Raw genomic sequence first — 20753 nt, forward strand, 5'->3', positions numbered from 1 at the left:
CTTCCCTTTTGCCAATTTTAGAAAGAGCGAATTCTATATTTCTAACTTACAATAGAAAATGTTGAAAAGAATAATAATTATAACTTAGAATAGGGAATTTTTAAAAAAATAAAATGATTGGGAACAGGGAATTTCTGAATTATAATTTCCTTTTTTGATGGGAATTTTTATAAAGAATTATAATTTATAATTCGTATCCGAAAAAATCCCTAGTCTAAGTGAGCTTTCATCAGATTTTGAAAATTTCTTGCTCCAAATCTTTGTTTGAATTTAAAAATTATCATGTTTTCAAATACAAATTTAACAGAATTGAAATTAATTAAAATATAAAATGTTGTAAATAAATTTTTATAGTCTTGGAAAACCCAGGGAATTTTTTGAATTTGATGGATTTTTTTCGAGAACATGCTTTTTTTTAAATTCCAATGTAAAAATGAATAACAATAATTCCTAAGTGTTAAAAGTAACTTTATATTACTGTATTGAACTATTTTCTTGAAATTGTGTATTTCTTTGTTTGAAATTAATTTTTTCAAGTAAAAATTGATCTATTCTATTTGTAGTTGAAAAAGTGTAGTTTTTTATTGAAAATTCAAGTAGCTGGTATAAAATTCACGTATTTTAATGAAAAATTTGTTCCTTTTGGTAAAAAATTCATCTTTTATCTTAAAAATTTAACATTTTCTTTGAAATTTTTTCTCTCACTTCACTGAAAATTTCTTTTTAGTTGAAAATTCAACTCATTTTGAAAAGTCGTCTTTATTGGTTGAATTCAACTGTTTTTTAATTAAAAAATAAAATTTTTTTCTTTTTTGAAATATCAAATACTACATTTTTAATTCATAGTTCATCTTTTTTGAAATAAAAATGTAATTGTTTTAAAGTAGAACTCTTGCTAAAAATTAACTTTTTTAATTAAAGATCCATAATTTTAATTGAAGATTCATCTCTTTATTTTTAAGCTATTTTATGGAAAATTCGTTTTTTCTTTGGCTGAGAATTAATTTTTGACTTAAAATTTAACTATTTTAGTTAAAAAATTAAGTATTTTGTTGATTTTGTTTTTCGTTTAAAATTAATTTTCTTTTTTCAACTGGAAATTTATCTAATTATTGCAGCCGGAAGTTCCAGTATTTTAGTTAAGAATTCTTCTTTTTGGTTGAACAATAATTTTTTCAAATAAAAATGTATCGATTTAATTTTTGACTAAAAAATTATCTTTTTTAGTCGAAAATTCTTATTTTTTCGTAAAAATGATTTTTATCGATTTAATGATCAATTATTACAGTTAAAGATTCACCATTATAGTTGGAAATTCAGCTATTCCAGTTGAAGATTCATTATTGAAGTTAAAGATTCATGCGATGAACTTCTCTTTTTTTTTATAAAGATTCAAATATTTGATTGAAAATTGATTTTTTTTATTTGTTGAAAACTCATATATTTGATTGCAAATTCATGTGTTTTGTTAAAAATAGTTTTTTTTTGTATAAAAATATTCGTATTGTTTGAAAATGCAAGTATTTAAATAAAATATTCATATTTTTATTTGAAAATTCATCACTTTAGTTGTAAATTCGATGTTTTGTGTGGAAAATTAATTTTTTTTAACTTCTTTATTCTATTTTTAGTTAGAAGCTGATCCTTTTTTAGTTCGAAATTCAACTATTTGGCTAAAAATGCATCTATCTGGTTGAAAATACTATATTTTTAATTGAAAATTTAAAAATTTGAAACGGTTTAAATATAATTTAATATAGTACGCATATCAATTTTACCTAAATATGCACTTAATTTTTAATATTGGAAAATGAAATAAAATTGTGCTTGAATTATTATTAAATTCATGGAATTTAGGAACAAATTCAAGAAATTATTAATTAGGTTTTCGAGTACGTTTTAGTATTAATAAATTAATTGATCAACCAATGGTGTTAATATATTTAAGAATATCTTCTGATATAATGTTTCAAAACTTTTCAAGTAAAAATATTGTTTTTCAACAAGATAGGTGAATTATTAGCGAAACAGTCAAATTTTCTCCCAAAAAATACTATTTTTCAGCCAAAGACATGAAATCTCAATCAAATAGTTAAAATTTCAATAAAAAAATACTCATTTTCATCCAAATAGTTGAATTTCGAACTAAAAAGGCATAAAAGTGGATAAAAATGAAAAATAGAATAAAGAAGTTAAAGAAAAATTAATTTTCCACACAAAACAACGAATTTACAACCAAAAAGATGAATTTTTAACAAAAAAGTTTCACTTTCATCCAAGAATTTTTTATTTCGACCATTAAACCAATACAAATAATTTTTACCAAAAAATACGATTTTTCGACTAAAAAAATATCATTCTTCAGTCACAAACGTATTGAATCGTTAAATTTTTATTTTAAAAAAAAATAATTTTAAGCCAAAAAGAAAATTTTTTAACTAAAATAATGGAATTTCAAACTGAAATAATTGGATACATTTTCAGTTAAAAAAAAGAAAAATTTTTTTAAAACGAAAACCAAATCAACAAAATACTTAAATTTTTCGCTTGAATTGTTTTAAACTTTCAGTAAAAAAATAATTATTCAGGTTGAAAATTGATTTAAATCCACAGAATTTGATAAGATCTCCTCAGAAATAATAATGAAAATAATAAAATCTTTTGCAGATATTCGACGATGCTTATCGTTCACAACTCAGCTGCATTTTGGTCGACAATATCGAGCGTTTGTTGGATTATGGTGCGATTGGTCCGAGGTATTCTAACATAACTTTGCAAGCTTTGCTGGTTTTGCTCAAGGCAAATCCTCCACGTGGTCGAAAGCTCTTAATTCTCTGCACGACGAGTCGCAGGTAATTTTTCAATCCATACAGTAAATAATAAGCAAAATAATTACTCTATCAAATTGGTTGTAGTTTAAGAAGTACCTATGAATCATTGAAAAGTTTGACAATTTTCTTGGTCAGAAAAAATCAGGAAAAAGTCAGGGATTTAAAAAAAAATTCTTGCTAAAGTCGGGGATTAAGGATAATAAATTTGAATTTTTTAAGTTTTAATTTGCAACTGTTTTTTTTTCGTTTATAAATCATGCTATTTTTCAAATGTTACAAGATTTAAATTCTTGCCTTTGAATATTAATGGTCAGGAAAAATGAACAATTGTTTACAAATTTTACTTTTGTTTTTGAAAATTCAACTATTATGGTAGAATATTAACTTTTTTGTTGAAAAGTAAACTATTTTTTTGAAAATTCATTTTTTTCGGTTTAAAAATTCACCTCTTTTCATCAGTTTTAAATTTATTTTCGCAAACGTTTTTTGTTTAAATTAAAAATAATTTTGTTTGAAATATTTACTATGACATTAATATAGTTGAAAATTGGTCTTTTTACAAAAATTTTCCATTTTTAGTTGAAAATTTAGCTATTTATTTGAAAATTCATGTATTTTGTTGGAAATTAGTATTTTTGGTATAAAATTAAGTTTTTTGGTTGGAAGTTGAACTACTTTGTACGAAATTTTTTTTGTCATTCATTATTTTTCGTTTAAAAATCATCTCTTTAGTTGAAAACTAAACTATTTTTTTGAAAATTCATTTTTTTCTGTTTAAAAATTTACCTCTTTTTCGTAAAATTTTAATTTTTTTGGCAACTGTTTTTTATTTAAAATAAAAATCTAGACATATCATTGTCATAATTTCAAATGAAAATTCATCGCCCTGTTTGAAAGTTCAACCACACTTTGTTAATAGATTCTGTTTCTATTGAAAATTCATTCTTAAATTGAAAATGTAACTATTCCATTTTTGGTTAAAAATTGTATTTTTTTTTTGCTTGAACGTTTTCCTGTTTGGTTGAAAATTTAACTATTTTGTTGAAAATACGTTTTTTTCTTTAATTGAAAATTTATATTTTTTAGTCGTAAATTAATATTTTCGGGTTGAAAGTTGAACTGTTTTACAGAATATTCATCTTTTTGCTTGACTGGAAAATTGAACTTTATGGTTGAAAGTTGAATTACTTTTTTTACTATTCACCTTTTTTCGTTTAAAGATTCATCACATATGGTTGAAAATTCATCTCTTTAACTAAAAACTAAATTATTTTTTTTGAAAATGTTTCTTTTTGGTAGAAAGTTAATATTTCCAGGTTGAAAATTCAACTGTTTTTGTTAGACAATTCGCCTTTTTGATTGAAATATGTATCTTATATTGCATTATTCGTTAAAAATTCATCTTTTTTGTTGAAACTTTCAATTCATAGTTAAAAGTTAAATCACTTTGTTATTAAAAAAAATAATTTTTGAAAAGATTTATCTCTGTGGTTGAAAATTTAACTATTTTGTTGAATTTCTTTGTTTTTTCTTTGTTAAAATCAATCTTTTAACTAAAAATGTAAATTTACCATTTTTAATTGAAAATTTATCTTTTTTAGATGAAAATCCGTATTTTCAAATTAAAAATTAATCAATTTTACAGAAAATTCGTCTTTTTTGTTGAAATTTTAATACATAGTTGAAAGTTTAATCACTTTGTTTAAAAAAAATAATTTTTGTAAAGATTCATCACTTTGGTTGAAAATTTAACTATTTTGGTAAAAATTTTTTTTGTTAAAATAAATCTTTTAACTAAAAATGTAAATTTACCATTTTCAATTGAAAAGTGATCTTTTTTAGATGAAAATTCAAATTTTCATATAAAAAATTTATTAATTTTACAGAAAATTCGTCTCTTGGCTTGAACGTTCAACAATTTGGATAAATTTTTTTTCTTACGGGACTGAGCAATTTTTGTTTGTTGAAAATTCGTTTTTTGTTGTTGTTAAAAAAATTCAATTCCTGGGTTGAAAGTTAAACTACTTTGTTCAAAATTCTTTTTTTTTTGTATGTGTAGGGATTCATTATTTTTAGTTGTAATTTGATCTTCTTGTTTAAAAACTGAACTATTTGTTGAAAATTAATCTTTTCGTTAGAAATTTTTTGGTCTTGAAAATTGAAATGTTTTGTAGAAAATGCGTCTTCTTGATTGAAAATTTTTCTATTACCAAAAGTTTTCTATTTTTAGTTGAAAATGTATCTTTTTTACCTGAAAATTTAGCTATTTGTTTAAAAATTCATGTTTTTGTTGGAAATAAGTATTTTTTGGTTGAAAAATTTGGTCTATCATTCATTATTTTTAGTTTAAATATCATCTCTTTGGTTGAAAACTAAACAATTTTGTTGAAAATTCGTCTTTTTTCTTGAAAATTAATATTTGCGAGTTGGAAATTCAACTTTTTTGTAAAAATGTTGTCCTTTTGGTTGAAAATTCATCTTTTTTCATTAAAGCATGAACTACTTTGTTAAAAAATCATTTTTTGGTCGCAGGTTTATCATTTTCCATTCGTCGAAAATTTACCCATTTTATTTGAAAATTGGTCTGTTTTATAGAAAATTAATCTTTTTGGTTAAAAATTTATTATTTCGTTTGAAAATTTATCGTCAGAAATTAAAAATTCAACAAATTAATTAAAAATTTGACTACTTTGTTGAAAATTAAACTTTTTGGTTAAAAAGTAATCTTTTTTTAAATTTAAAATTCAATTGTTCCCTTGAAATTTCGGCCTTTTAGATTGAAAAGTCATCTATTTTGAGTGAAATGAATAAATGAAAAAAAATTTGAATACGAAATTTATTTATTTTTTTTGTTGATAAGGGATATGTGGAAAATGTTAAAAGATTAAAATTCTGGCCTTTGAATATTAATGGTCAGAGAAAATGACAAATTGGTGCGAGAAAAGTAAGAAAATTTTGAAAATGAAATTTTGCGTTTACCCTGACTTTATATTATTTTCAGGCAAGTTTTGGAGGATATGGAGATGCTCTCAGCATTCCGGAAAGTTCTCCATGTTCCAAATTTATCCACTCCAGATAATCTTCTTTCAGTTCTCGAGGAAGTTGACATATTCTCGAAACAGGAAATGGCATCTCTCCACGCAAAATTGCAGGGAAAACGGTGAGAATATTTACCTAGATATACTGAATCCCAAATTCTCAATTTTTTTTTCTTTTTCATCTTGGTTGATGATTTACTTTTTTTATCTTAAATTTTCACTGAATTTGAAGTGTAGAAAAAAAAGAAAAATTACTTTTAATTATTATTCAAATTCGTGAACTTTCGGGACAAATTCAAGAAATGATTAAATATTTTATTAGGATTTTTTATTTCTAACGTTTCCAAATTTTAGATATTAATAGTACTATTTTGACACAATCAGATATTTAAAAAGACTGAAAAAATACATTATTTATAATAAATTCGTAAAATTGTATACATGCTCTGAGTAGATTGTTTTTATAAAATGCAAAATACTTAAACCTCGAAAAATCTAGAAATTTCAGGAATTTGTTTTAATTTCAAATTTTTTTTTTGAGAATATGCTTACATTTTTTAAATTTGCAATATAAAATTAAATAACAATGTTTATTCTTTTGTAAAAGTAGCCTTATATCACTGGATTGAATTATTCTGTTGAAAATTTGTCTTTTTGAGTTGAAAATTTAACTATTTTGTTAGAACTTTATTTATTTGGTTGAAAATTAAATTTTTTGTTGATAAGTGATATTTTCTGGTTAAGAATTCAAATCCTTTAAAGAAAATTCGTATTTTCGAGTTCAAAACTTGAAAATGAAACTATTTTGTAAAAATATAGTCTTTTTAGATTATAAATTAAAAAATTTAGTTTACATTTGTTGCTCTTTCTAGCCTGAAAAATCTTTCTTTATAGGACATTAACCTTTTTTTAAAAGTTTTGTATTTCATTTGAAAATTGACCTTTTCTAATAGAAATGTAATCTTTTTTAGTTAAAAACACATCGGTTTGGTTAAAAATTAATCTGTTCTGGTTGTGGATTTAACTATTTCTTTGAAAACTTACGTTGTTTGGTTAAAGATTTACAATTTTAGTTCAAAATTCATCTCTTTCTTGAAAATTAAACTACTTGAATGGAAATTTGTATCTTTTTGTATGAAAATTAATTTTTTTTTACTAAAAATTTAATTATTCTATTTTTTGGTCGAAAATTTATATTTTTAAATACAAATTTTAATATTTGCTTGCTAATTAGTGTATTTCATTAAAAATATAATGCTTTGCTTAAAAAAATCAAGAGCTTGATTGAAATTTCTTCTCTCTGGTGACTGAAAATTTTTTTAGTTGAAAAGTCGTATTTTTTAGTTGAATTCAACATTGTTTTTCAATATAAAATTAGGAAACCTTTTTTGTTTTATATTTTAAGTCATGCATTTGTTTTTGAGAATTCGTCTCTTTTGGTTGAAAATTCAATTACCTTGTAAAAAATTAATTTTTGTTGTTGTCAAAAACTAATTTTTTTTCAACTGTATATGTAAGTATTCTATTTTGGTTGAAAATTTATCTTCCTTCGATGGAAATGCATGTATTTTGTTAAAATTGTAATCATTTCTGTTGATGATTCATGATACTAGTTCAAAATTCATCAGTTCGGTTAAAAACTTAACCATTTTGTAAAAAAAAATTTTATATTGGCTGATAAATCATTTTCTTAACAGAAAATTTATCTATTCAATTTTTCGTTGAAAAATTATCTTTTTAGTTGAAAATTCAAATGTTTGGATGAAAATTCATTTTTTTGTTGTCAACAATTATTCTTCCCGCTTGAAAATTAGTTTTTTTCGCTAAAAATTGAACAGTTTGGAATAGTTTCTTTTTCGTTTAGAATTAATCTTTTTTTGTTAAGATCCATCAGTTTAATTAAAAATTTTTCTCTTTGATTCAAAATTTATCTATTCTTTGAAAACTTGTTTTTTGTGAGTTGAAAATCAAGTTTTTGTACTGAATATTTGATTATTTCAGTTGAAACTTTCACTATTTTATTGAAAATTCGTTTTTGAAAATCTTCTTTGATAGAAAATTAATCTTTTTGTTGAAAGTTCCTATTTAATTTGTAAATTCATCTGTTTTAGTAGAAATTTAATATTTTTTAGTTAAAAACGCATCGGTTTGGTTACAAATTAATCTGTTCTGGTTAATGATTTAATCATTATTATTTTCGTTGAAAATTCAATTCTTTGATTCAAAATTTAATTACATTTTTTGGTCGTAAATTTATATTTTTAAATGAAAATTCAATGCTTTGCTTAAAAATTCAACAGTTTGATTGAAATTTCTAATATCTCTCTCTCTTGACTAGTAATATTTTTTAGTTGAAAATTCGTTTGTTTTGGTTGAATTCAACTTTATTTTTAAATTTTAAATTAAGATCGGTTTTTGTTTGAAATATCAATTTATGCTTCTTTTGTTGAGAATTCATCTTTTTTGGTTAAAAATTTTACTATTTTGTTGAAAATTATTACTCATATTGGCGGATAAATAATTTTTTTAACTGAAAATTTTACTATTCAATTTTTGGTCGAAAATTTGTATTTTTGTCGAAATGTCAAATGTTAGTTGAGAATTCATTATTTTCGCCAAAAATTATTCTCGTTTGAAAATTATTTTTTTCCTTAAAAATTCAACAGTTTGATTTAAAAAATTTCTCTCTTGACTGAAAAATATTTCTTTGTTGAAAATTCGTTTTTTTTGGTGGAATTCAACTACTTTATTTGAAATTAAGATCTGTTTTGTTTGAAATATCAACTGTTATATTTTTCGTTAAGAATTAATATTTTTTGTTTTCTTCTCTTTGGTTGAAAATTTATCCATTCTTTGAAAACTTATTTTTTTTGTGAGTTAGATATCAAGTTTCTGTACTGAAAATTTGATTATTCCTATTGAAACTTTAACTATTTTGTTGAAAATTCGTTTTTGAAAGTATTTCTTGAAATAAAATTAACCGTTTTGTTGAAAGTTCGTATTTAATTTGAAAATTCACGTTTTGTAGTAGAAATTTAATATTTTTTAGTTAAAAAAACATCGGTTTGGTTAAAAATTAATCTGTTTTAGTTGAGTATTCAATTATTTTTTTCAATTCTCACGTTTTTTGGTTGAAGATTTTAAAAAATTCATCTTTTTCATCGAAAATTGATATACTTCGATGGAAATTCATATTTTTTGGATGAAAATTAATTTTTTTACTGAAAATTTAATTATTCTAGTTTTAGGTCGAAAAGTTATATTTTTAAATGAAAATTAAAATTTTGGCCTAAAAATTCAAAGTTTCGGTTAAAAATGCAATGCTTATTTTTGTTGATAATTCTGTTGGAAATTCATCATGCTAGTTGAAAATTCATCACTTCGGTTAAAAATTTAACCATTTTGTTTGAAAATTCTTTTTTATCTTCACTGATAAATAATTTTATTAACAGAAAATTTAACTGTTCAATTTTTGGTTGAAAATTTATCTTTATAGTTAAAAATTAAAATGTTTGGTTTAAAATTCATTATTTTTCGTTTAAAATTATTCTTTTCGGTTAAAAATGATTTTTTTCCTTAAAAATTGAAAAGTTTGGTTAAAAAATGTTGTCAATCTTGACTGCATATCAACTATTATATTTTTCGTTGAGAAATCTATCTATCTGTTTTGGTTGAGAATTCAATTTTTTTTAAATCTCACGTTTTTTGGTTGAAGATTCCAAAAAAATTGTTGAAAATTCATCTTTTTCATCTAAAATTGATCTACTTTGATGGAAATTCGTATCTTTTTGTATGAAAATTAATTTTTTTAAACTGAAAATTTAATTATTCTATTTTTAGGTCAAAATTTTATATTTTTAAATGAAAATTCCCATTTTTTCCCTAAAATTTCGTGTATTTTGTTAAAAATACATTGCTTTACTTACAAATTCAAAAGATTGATACAAATTTCGTCTCCCGATTGACTGAAAAATCTGTTTTGGTTGAAAATTTTTATTTTTTAGTTGAATTCAACTGTGTTTTTAAATTTTAAATTATGAAATCTTTTTTGTTTGAAAATTCAACTAGTTTGTAAATAATTAATTTTTTTTGTTTAAAGTTTCATCTTAATTAAAAATGTATCACTTTGGTTGAAAATTTAACTATTTTGTTAAAAATTAATTTCTGTTGGTACTAGTTGAAAATTCATCACTTCGTTTAAAAATTGAACCATTCTTTTACATTGTTTTTTATCTTGTCTGATAAATAATTTTTTAAACAGAAAATTTTACTATTTAATTTTTAGTTTAAAATTTATCTTTATAGTTAAAAATTCAAAATTTTTTGGTTAAAAATTCATTATTTTTCGTCAAAAAATATTCTCGGTTGAAAATTATTTTTTACCTTAAAAATTCAACAATTTTGTTGAATACGTATTTTTTGGTCGAATTCAACTGCGTCTTTGAATTTAAAATTAAGACCATTTTTAGTTAAAATATCAACTTATACATTTTTTTCTAATAATTCATTTTAATAAAAAATTTAATTTAAAAATTTAACTATTTTTTTTTAATTCGTTTTTTCTTTTGGATCAAAATTAATTTCTTAGACAGAAAATTTAACTATTCAATTTTTGCTTGAAAATTCATTATTCTTCGTAAAAAATTATTCTCGGTTGAGAGAAAAACTCACTGTTTTTTTGTGGTATGAAAATCAATTTTTTTGTAATAAAAATTGTATTATTCAAGGTGAAAACTATTTTGTTGAAAATTCGTTTTTGAAAATCTTTCTTGATAGAAAATTAACCTTTTTGTTAAAATTTCTTCTCTCTCTTGACTGAAAAATCTTTTTTAGTTGAAAATTCGTATTTTTTGGTGGAACACAACTGCGTTTTTTGTTGAGAATTCATTTTAATTAATTTTGGATCAAAGCAAAAATGTAACCATTTCTATTGAAGATTTATCATACTAGTTTAAAATTCATCACTTCGGTTAAAAGATTAAGAATTTTTTGGAAAATTCTTTTTTTATCTTGGCTGATAAATCATTTTTTAAAATGAAAATTGAATTATCCTATTTTTAGGTCAAAATTTTATATTTTTAAATTAAATTAAATTTTAAATTAATTTTATTATTTTTTAATTAAATTAAATTTTAAATTAAATTAAATAATTAAAAATTATTAATTTAAATTAAAGTACATTGCTTTGCTTAAAAATTCAACAGTTTCATTGAAATTTCGTATATCTCTTGACTTAAAAATCTTTTTCAGTTGAAAATTCTTATGTTTTAGTTGAATTCAACTGGTTTTTAAATTTTAAATTAGGAAATCTTTTTTTTTTATTTTTGAAAATTCAACTGATGCATTTTATTTTGAGAATTTATCTATTTTGGTTGAAAATTCAACTAATTTGTAAAAAATTAATTTTTTTGTTTAAAGGTTCATCTTATTTAAAAATGTATCACTTTGGTTAAAAATTTAACCATTTTTTTGTTTGAAAATTCTTTTTTTATCTTCGCTGATAAATAATTATTTTGAACAGAAAATTTTAATATTCAATTTTTTGTTCAAATTCAATTCTATATTTTTTCGTCAAAAATTATTCTCGGTTGAAAATGTTTCCCTTAAAAATTCAACAGTTTGGTTAAAAAAATTGTCTCTCTTAACTGAAAAAAATTTTTCTTTGTTGAAAATTGGTATTGTTTGGTTGAATTCAACTACTTTATTTGAAATTAAGATATTTTATGGTTTAAATATTAACTATTATATTTTTCGTTGAGAATTAATCTTTTTGTTTTAAGATTCATAATTTTAATTGAAAATGCTTCTCTTTGCTTGAAGATGTATCTATTCTTAGAACACTCGTTTTTTTCGGGCTGAAAATTAATTTTTTCTAACTGAAAATTTAACTATTCAATTTTTGGTTGAAAATTCATCTTCTTTAATTAAAGATTCATCATATTAGTTGAAAATGTAACTATTTGAAGTATTGGGAATGGTGGTCCACCATTTCGCCATCTGGCGTCGAAAACTGGAACTAGAAAGAGTAGGTACAATTTTAAAGATGTAAATGAATTTTTTCATAAAAGTGTTTTTTCTGTAGTTTTTTTTAAGTATAAAAAAAATTAAATACTAAAAACAAATCTTCATCAAAAACAAATAGTTTTAAATAGAATTTCCATCTTATATAGTAAATTCAGATTCAGTTCTAAAAATATAAATCGACGTTAACATTTTCAATGCTCTAAAGTCTAAATTGAGGAATCAATCAATGAATTAAAAATTTTCAAAATTAGATAATTTAAAGCAATTTTAAGCCAGAACATTAAAAATTGAACAATTAAATTCTTTTTATAAACTGAACACTTCTTAAATTAAAAATTCAGTTATTTATATTTTAAATGCTTAAAAAAATCATGAAAATGCTCTCAAATCTTATTTGAAATTCTTGAAACATATGCATGTTGTTCACATTTTCTATTATTTTAGAAATTATTTCGGAACTTTTAAAGATCCTTAAAAATGAATCCAATTTTTTTTTAATTCTGCTAAATTAAACAAATTTCCTTAAAATCTTCCACATGCATTTTTTCATAATTTTGTAAATCTTTCTAAATCTTTTTGAATAATCACTCCAAATTATCTTTTCAAAATAAAAATCATTTTCAATTTGCATAGGAAATGTTTTTTAATCTTTTGAAGCCATTCAAAATTCCTAAAAAGCTTTTAATGTTGTGTTTGAAATCCGCCAAAATTTTAACTTGAATTTGAATTTTTTCAAAACTTCTAAATAATTGTTCAACCTCCTTGATTTTTAAAAAGAATAATATGTATTCAATTATTATTTATACATCAAAGTTTAAAAATTTGACTTAAAAATTAAATTTTTTTTTAAGATAACAATTAAAATATAACGTTCAAAATTTATTTTTTAATATTGAACTACAATTACTGATTTTAAATAAACAGTCAGATATTTCTAAATATTAATTAATTCTTATTTCTCTTGATTAAAATTTTGCAAATTGAACAATTTAAAAATTGAAAATATTAGACTAAAATAATATGTGAAATTTTAAAGAACTATTTCATTTTTTAAAATCATTATTAATTTATATTCGCAGTTGATCAAATAAAAATGTTTTTTTATCTAAAATATTCGATTTCAAACGCGTCTAATTTTTAATGGCTTAAGTCTTCAAAGCTGCATTTTAAAATTCTTTAAAATAAAATGTACACTAGAAAATAAAATCTAAAATTAAAAATTTTTTAAAGTGGAAGATTTTTGTCTATAAATTTGTACAATTTCCGGTCAAAAAATAAATTCACTGACATTTCTCGGTCTGATAAGATTCTCGATTTCCCGGTCCAACGGCCACCCTGCGATTGGAATTTAAATAAGAATTCCAGCCTAACTTTCAAATCGGTTTCCTCTATAAATTAACGAAAACTTACTTTGATTTCATTTTTGCTTCAAAATAAGTGTATTTAAGTTTATAATCTTTTGAAAATCACAGTAAAAATCGTTAAAACACTTTCAAACCTTTTTAAAAAATCTTTAAAATTATACCTATTATTTCTAGTTCGTATTTTTGTCACTGGATGGTGTATCGCAGTTTAACCATTCCCAATAGAAAGATAAAATAAAAATTTCTTTGATTAATTATTCAAATACTTTGGCTTGTTGGACAAATTAAAGAAATCATTAATTATCTTATTATGATTTTTTTTATTTCAAATTTAAAAAAAAAATTGAAAAAACACTATTTATAGTAAATTCGTAAAATTGTGTACATGCTATGATTAGATTTTTTTTGTAAATGTCTGGAAAAAACCTGGAATTCTCAGGGATTTTTTTACCAGCTTTTGAGTAAACGTCCAGAAAATGATTTAGAAAATATATCTAATTTAAATTTTAGAGTCTTCATTGGAATCAAGAAACTCCTGGGTTTGATCGACATGGCTCGACAAGTGGAGCCGAGCTATCGAGTCTCGAAATTTCTCCAGGAATTGGAGGAAGAGGGTCATCTCGAGTAACAGGAATTTAGCCGTAAGAAACTAAGTTCTTATTTCTGCTGCAATTAATTCATAGTCAATATTCCTACTAGCGACGACAAGACCGTATTATACATTTTAAATAAGAAAAGTACAATGCCTTCTGAAATAAGGACGACATGAGAGTATTAAATTAGTTCTATTGAAGTGCATATCTGAAAAATTATCAGGATGGGGATCTGACCCGGAAACCAAAGAAATAACGGGAAAAAAACCCGGGAATTTAATTAAAAACCGGGAATTTATTTCTGATTGCAGTAAGATTCATTTATTTCTTTAAAAATCGAACTTTACTTAGTCAAAAGTTGAACTAAATTGAATAAAAATTAATTTTTTTTTATTTAAGGATTTTCTTCTTGACCTTAAGGGTCATTTTTCGTCGGGGAATTTATCTTTTTTTTCTTGAAAATTTAACTACTGGCGTTTAAAAACTAAAATCTTTTTTTGTAAATTAATTTTGTTGCTGGAAGATTCATTATTTTAATTGTAAACTTATCTTTTTTAAAACATTTGACTACTTTGTTGAAAATCAATTTTTCAACTAAAAATTTTAATATTCCAGTTGAAAATTTAACTTTTTTTCTGAAAATTCAATTTTTTGTTGGTTAAAAATTGAATTTTTAACGGAAATTTGAACTATTCTATTTTTAGTTGAAATGTTATTTTTTTAAAATGAAAATTCAACTAATTGGTTGAAAATGAATTTTTTTATTTAAAAATTAAACTTTTGTTAAAATTCATGTAATTTCTGGAAAATTCGTATTTTTGTAGAAAAATTCGAGTTGAGGATTCATAATTTTCCTTGGAAATTTATCAGATTGGTTGAAAGTTAATTTTTTCAACTGAAAATTTAACTATTACACTTTGAGTTGAAAAGTTAGCTTTTCTAGTTTAAAATTAAACAATTGGGATGTAAACTTATCTTTTTAAATGGAACCTTCATTTATTTTGTTAAAAAATGTACGTATTTTGTTGAAAAATCGACTGTTTTCGTAGAAAATCAACTTTTCTGGTAGAAAATGATTTTTTTCTGTGAAAGTTAATCTCACCTAAAAATTCTTCTTTTTGGTTGAAAATTTAAGCATTCCAGTTGTAAATGCATACTTTTATTTGAAAAGTCATCTTTTAGGTTATAAATAAATTTATTTGGTTGAAAAATAAAATCTTTTGATGAAAATTAATTTTTTTTAGTACAGATTCATTATTTTACTTAAACCTTCATTTCTTTTTTTGAAAAATGAGGCGTTTGATTTAAAACTTGGTTTTTTCTTTGGATATTTTTCTGAAAATTCGATTTTTTTGGTTACGAATTAAATTTCTAACTGAAATTTCAACTATTATATTTTTGGTTGAAATTCTATCATTTTTGAATGAAAATTCAACTAATTCGTTGAAAATTGACATTTTTATTGTAAATTAAACTTTCTTTTTAACTTATTTCATTTTCGGAAAATTCGTCTTTTTTTTAGAAAATTAATTTTATTTGTTGAAAATTTATCTTTTTGGTAGGTATAAAATTTAATTATTTCACTTTGGGTATTCTGATTAAATATTAATTATTTTAGTTGAAAATTCATCTTTCAGGTTCGAAATAAATTTACTTGGTTGAAAAATATACTCTTTTTTTGAAAATTAATGTTTTTTTTATTGAAGATTCATCATTTTTATTTAAAATTGATCTCTGGAATTAGATTTTTGAGAGAAAATTGAACTATTCTATTTTTTTCCCTCTTTTTTCAATTCTTATTTTTTTCTCCTAATGAGACGAAAATTAAGTTAGTTTGGAAGTATTTTTTCAATTGTTAATCTTTTCCATGCTTTTTTAGCATATCAAATTTTTTCATACAAAAATATATTTCTGTTCGATCTCAAATAAAAAATTGATCTTTTTTATAGAAATTTAAACTATTTGGCTAAAAATTGACATTTTTTTACTTAAAAATTCAACTATTTGTTTAAAAATTTACATACTTTGTGAAAAATTGATCTGCTTTATAGAAAGTTAATCGTTATACTTAAAAATTCCTCTTTTCATAAAAATGTCAAATATCCCAGTTAATTACTTCAACTGAAAATTCAACTGTTACATTTTTAGTTAAAATTTTATTTTTCCTAATTCAAAATTCAACAATTTTAATGAAAATTGATCTTTTTCAATAGAAAATTCAAGTATATTATTAAAAAATTAATTTTTTAATAGAAAATTATCTTTTTCTTTGAAAGTTGTTCTTTTTGTCTGAAAATTCTTCTTGTCGATTGAAAATTAAAGTATTCCAGTTAAATATTTTTAATTTTAGTTGATAATTCATCCTATGGATTGAAAATAAAATTACTTGGTTAAAAGTTAAACTCTTTTGTTAAAAATGATTATTTTTCTGAAGATTCATAATTTTCATTAAAAATTCTAATCTTGGGTTAATAAATGAGCTATTTGATTGAAAAATTTGTTTTTTCTTTGGCTGAAAAGTAATTTTTTCCGAAAATTTAACTATTTTGTTGTAAATTTGTTTCCTTTTTAGTTAAAAATTATTTTTTTCAAATGAAAATATAACTATTATAATAGTTAAACGTTCTATAATATTAATTAAAAACTCATTTCTTTGGTTGAACATTTATTTTTTTACTCAAAATTCAATTTTTAGTTGAAAAATGATCTTTTTAGTCGAAAATTTGTCTTTTTTGTTAAAAATTAATCTTCTTGGTTGAAAGTTCATCTTTTTGGTCTAAAGTTCAATTATTTGAGTTTTGGTTGACAATTTATCTTTCTTTCAGTAAAAATTAATTTCGGTTAAATTGACAATTCAACTATTAATTTAGAAAATTCATGATTTTGTTTTTAATTGTATTTTTTTGTTAGAAAATTAATCTTGTTTGAAAATTCATCTTTGTCGTAGAAAATTCAATTATATCAGTTAAATATTCATCATTTCAGTTGAAAATTTATCTTTTTGATTTAAAATTCAACTATTCTAACTAATTTTTCTAACTGAAAATCTAAATTTCCCATTTTTGTTGTAAATTGATATTTTTTAGTCGAAAATTTAAGTATTGCTTTCAAAACTTCACTTATTTTGACATTTTTCGGTCCGTTGTGTTAAATTTTTAAGTTTTGCGGAAAATATAAATGTTTTACTTTTAATTGGCCGGGAAAATGGAAAATCTTGACCGGGAAAACCCGGAAAATGACCGTGAATTTGGAATCGTCCGTCAAATCGCCATCCTGATTATAAAGTTGAGTTGACCCTAAATTTATTCAAGAAAATTCCTTTTCCAGTACTTAATAAAAAAAATTTAAGTTAATCTAAAAAAAAAAGTGCCACTTGTACAGTTCTCTCTGCGAAATGAACATCGACCCTGAACTTTTATTGCAATCTTGCAGAATTTGAAGAGAATACGAATGAAGAAAGGTGAAGACTTATTTATTTTTTCATTGTTTTTATTACTTAACATTTCACTTTTGTATAGACTTTTGTATCGATTTTTGTATAGATTTTTTTTACAGATTTTTTTGTTTTCAGTAATTCCTCTCTTTATTCGTACGAAAAATGACCACTGTTCGGTATCTACGGTAATAAATTTAGTTGAGCACTTTTCATGCACTTAATTAGTGCTTTCGCAGGCATTTTCGTAAATTCACTGATGACATAAAAAATTGTAATAATCTTCAGATGAGAGAGAAAAAAAAAGGACCGATAGTGAATTTCACGAGAATGTCGAGCGTCAACGAACACCTATTTTCGTTAGAAATATAGGATGGATTTAGTAGAGGTTCTAAGTGTACAAATTTAAGTTGTACGCAAAATTGAATGCTTGCAATTTAATCGTCCTTTTACATTTTTGAGGGTTTTAATTTTGAATACCGGTAATCTCAGATTCCTTTATTAGTCAAAAGGAGCGGTTCTACGATTGCAATTTAATTTATTAATCATTTATATGTAAAATTAGATTGTAAGTTAAGTTTAAGTTTTAAATCTAATTTTAACTTTTAGTTTAATTTTAATTTAGATTAAATGTTTAAACTCAAGGGGCGTCCGTAAAGTAGGGTACCAATTTCTCTTTTTCTATTTTTTAAAAATATTTTTCGTCCTGTTTTGAAGAAATTGTGCCTTTTTCCCTTTTTTATCGTTTTTTTTTTTTGCTTAGAAGCGAACTGAATTTATAGAACCCAGTAAGAAAATCCAACAAATTTTGGTTGAGAAGTTGAATATTATGAGTGAAAATTGAATTACTTTCTTGAAAATGCACCTCTTTTTGGTAGAAAGTCATCATTTTTGGTCATAAATTCGACTACTTGATTGAAAGTTGAACTATTTTGTTAAAATTTAAATTTTTTGGCGAAGATACATCTCTTTGATTCAAAATTTAACTATTCCATTTTTAGAAAATTAAATTTCTTGGTCAAAAAATTATCTCTTGGGTCGGTTGTTGAATCTTTTATTGCAAATTCTTTTTTTTAAGATTCATCATTTTAGAAAAAAATGCATCTATTGATCTACAAAATTAACTATTTGTTAAAAATTGTTTTTTTTTTTAGTTGAAATTTAATTTTTTTAACTGAAATTGTAACTATTCCATTTTCGGTTCAAAGTTCATATTTTAAATTGAAAATCGATCTTTTCTAGTTGAAAATTCAAATATTTGAAAATTCATGTGTATTATGTAAAATTTGTATTTATCGGTTGAAAAATCAACTTTAAAAAAAATTTCGTTGTAGATTTATGATTTTAGTAGAAAATTCATATTTTTGTGCTAAAGATGGAATTTTTTGTAGAAAATTTTCCTTTAAAATTCAAGAATTTAAAAAAAATATAAACTGTTTGGTTGAAAATTAACATTTTTGTTGAAAATTTATATTTTTGGTTGAAAATTCACCTTTTTGATTAAAAATAAAACTAGTTTTATCAAAATTAAACTATTTAGTTAAAAATTCATCTGTTCGTTTACAAATTTAACTTTTTTTAATCCTTTTTTTTAGTTGAGAATGAATTTTTTTAACTGAAAATGTAACTACTACATTTTTTTACATTACCTTTTTTAAAAGAAAATTCAACTAGTTGGCTGAAAATTCATGTGTATTATCTAAAATTTGAATTTTTTGGTTCAAAAATCAACATCAAGAAAAATTTGTTGTATGTTTATGATTTTAGTTGAAAATTCATATTTTTGTGCTAAAAATGGACTTTTTTTGTAGAAAAATTGTCTTGAAAATTCCAGAATTTAGAAAAAATATAAACTGTTTGGTTGAAAATTAACAGTTTTGTTTAAAATTTATGTTTTTGGTTGTAAATTCACCATTACTTTGTTCAAAGTTTAACTTCTTTTGTGAAAAATTCATGTTTTTTAGATTCACATCTTTCGTTTGACAATTTAACTTCTTTGTCTAAAATCCGTTTTTTTAAATTCATTTTTTTACTTGAAAATCTATTCTTTAAAAATTTTTATATTAATTATTTAGAAGAAAATTCATACATTTTGTTGGAAATTCGTCTTTGGTTAGAAAATTAATCTCATTTGTTGAAAAATTCATTTTTTTGGTTTCGAAATTCAAAAACTTTGTGGAAAATTCGTTGTTTTTTTTGTAGAAGATTAATGTACTTGATGAAAAACTCAACTTTTTGGTTAAAAATTTAACTCTTTGCTTAAAAATTCATTTTTGCTTTGAAATTTAACTTTTTTGTCGAAAATACGTTTTATTTTGTAGTTAAACATTTTTTTATTCGAAAGCTTAACTATTGGAGATTTATTTTTTACAAATTACAAAATTTACTATTTGGTGAAAAGTTTTTTTTTTAGAATTAATTTTTCAAACTGAAATTTGTAACTATTCCATTTTTGATTCAAAATTTATATTTTAAATTGAAAATAATTCAACTCGTTGGCTGAAAATTCGCCTTTTTAGTATAAGTTAAATTTTCTTCGTTAAAAATTCAACTTTTTTGTTTCAAAATGCAATATTTTGTTTGAAAATGAATCAGTTTTGGTTGGTTGAAAATATGTGTTATTTTTGTATTGAAAATTAATTTTTTTATTCGAAAATTGAACTATTAGAAATGTACATTTTACAAATGATAAAATTAACTATTTGGTAGAAAATTCGTGTATGTGGTGAAAAATTGGACTTTTTGGTTAAGAAAAGTTATTTTGTTTGGTAAAAATTTATCTTTTTGATTATGGATTCAACTATTTTGTTAAAAAATTAATTTTTCCTAGAATTTTACTGATTGAGAATTTATCTTTTATGGTCGAAAAGTCATTTTTCTTGGTTTAAAGTGTACTTTTTGCTATGAAAATTTAACTCTCTTCTAAAAAATTAGTCTTTTTTGTTTAAAAATTCAGCTGTTTTTGGTTGAATTTTCATCTTTTATATTTTAAAATTCAAACATTTGGTTGAAAATTCATCTCTGTAGGTTACAAATTTAACTATTTTTATAATATTTTATCTTTTAAGGTACTAAAGTCACCTTTTTGTTTGTTAAAAATTCAACTATCTTGGAAAAAATTCGTATTTTGTCTTGAAAATTGAATAATTTGATTAAAAATTCAACTATTTTGTTAAAAATGATCATTTTTTGCTTGAAAGACCAACTGTTTATTTTTTTAATGCAACTGTTTGGTTGAAACTTAATTTTGATCTTAAAAATTCGTTTTTTTTTTAAATTTGAAAGGTCATCTTTTTTGGTAGAAAATCTATTTTTATTGAAAACGCACTATATTTGGACCTAAAATCTTATAAATTTAAAGTCTTTTCTATTGAATTCAATATGGTATTTTAAATAATTTTATTTTTAAAAAATGTATTCCCCTATTTTCGTGAAAAATCCGTCTATTTCCTCGGTTTTGAAAGAATTTT

General features: G+C 22.4%; 1 protein-coding gene across 1 annotated transcript in view; it reads left to right on the forward strand.

Annotated features, from left to right (window-relative positions):
- The window catches only part of LOC117175936 (vesicle-fusing ATPase 1-like), a 55455-nt gene extending 41440 nt beyond the window's left edge, over positions 1–14015 (forward strand). Inside the window, exons 8-10 of the mRNA XM_033365794.1 lie at positions 2668–2852; positions 5833–5991; positions 13768–14015. Of these exons, the coding sequence (XP_033221685.1) occupies positions 2668–2852; positions 5833–5991; positions 13768–13885 (462 nt within the window). The 3' untranslated portion in view covers positions 13886–14015. The remainder of the gene's footprint in view (positions 1–2667; positions 2853–5832; positions 5992–13767) is intronic.
- The last annotated feature ends 6738 nt before the right edge of the window (positions 14016–20753 follow it).

This window comes from Belonocnema kinseyi, chromosome 7, assembly GCF_010883055.1.
Source record: "Belonocnema kinseyi isolate 2016_QV_RU_SX_M_011 chromosome 7, B_treatae_v1, whole genome shotgun sequence".
Taxonomy (NCBI): domain Eukaryota; kingdom Metazoa; phylum Arthropoda; class Insecta; order Hymenoptera; family Cynipidae; genus Belonocnema; species Belonocnema kinseyi.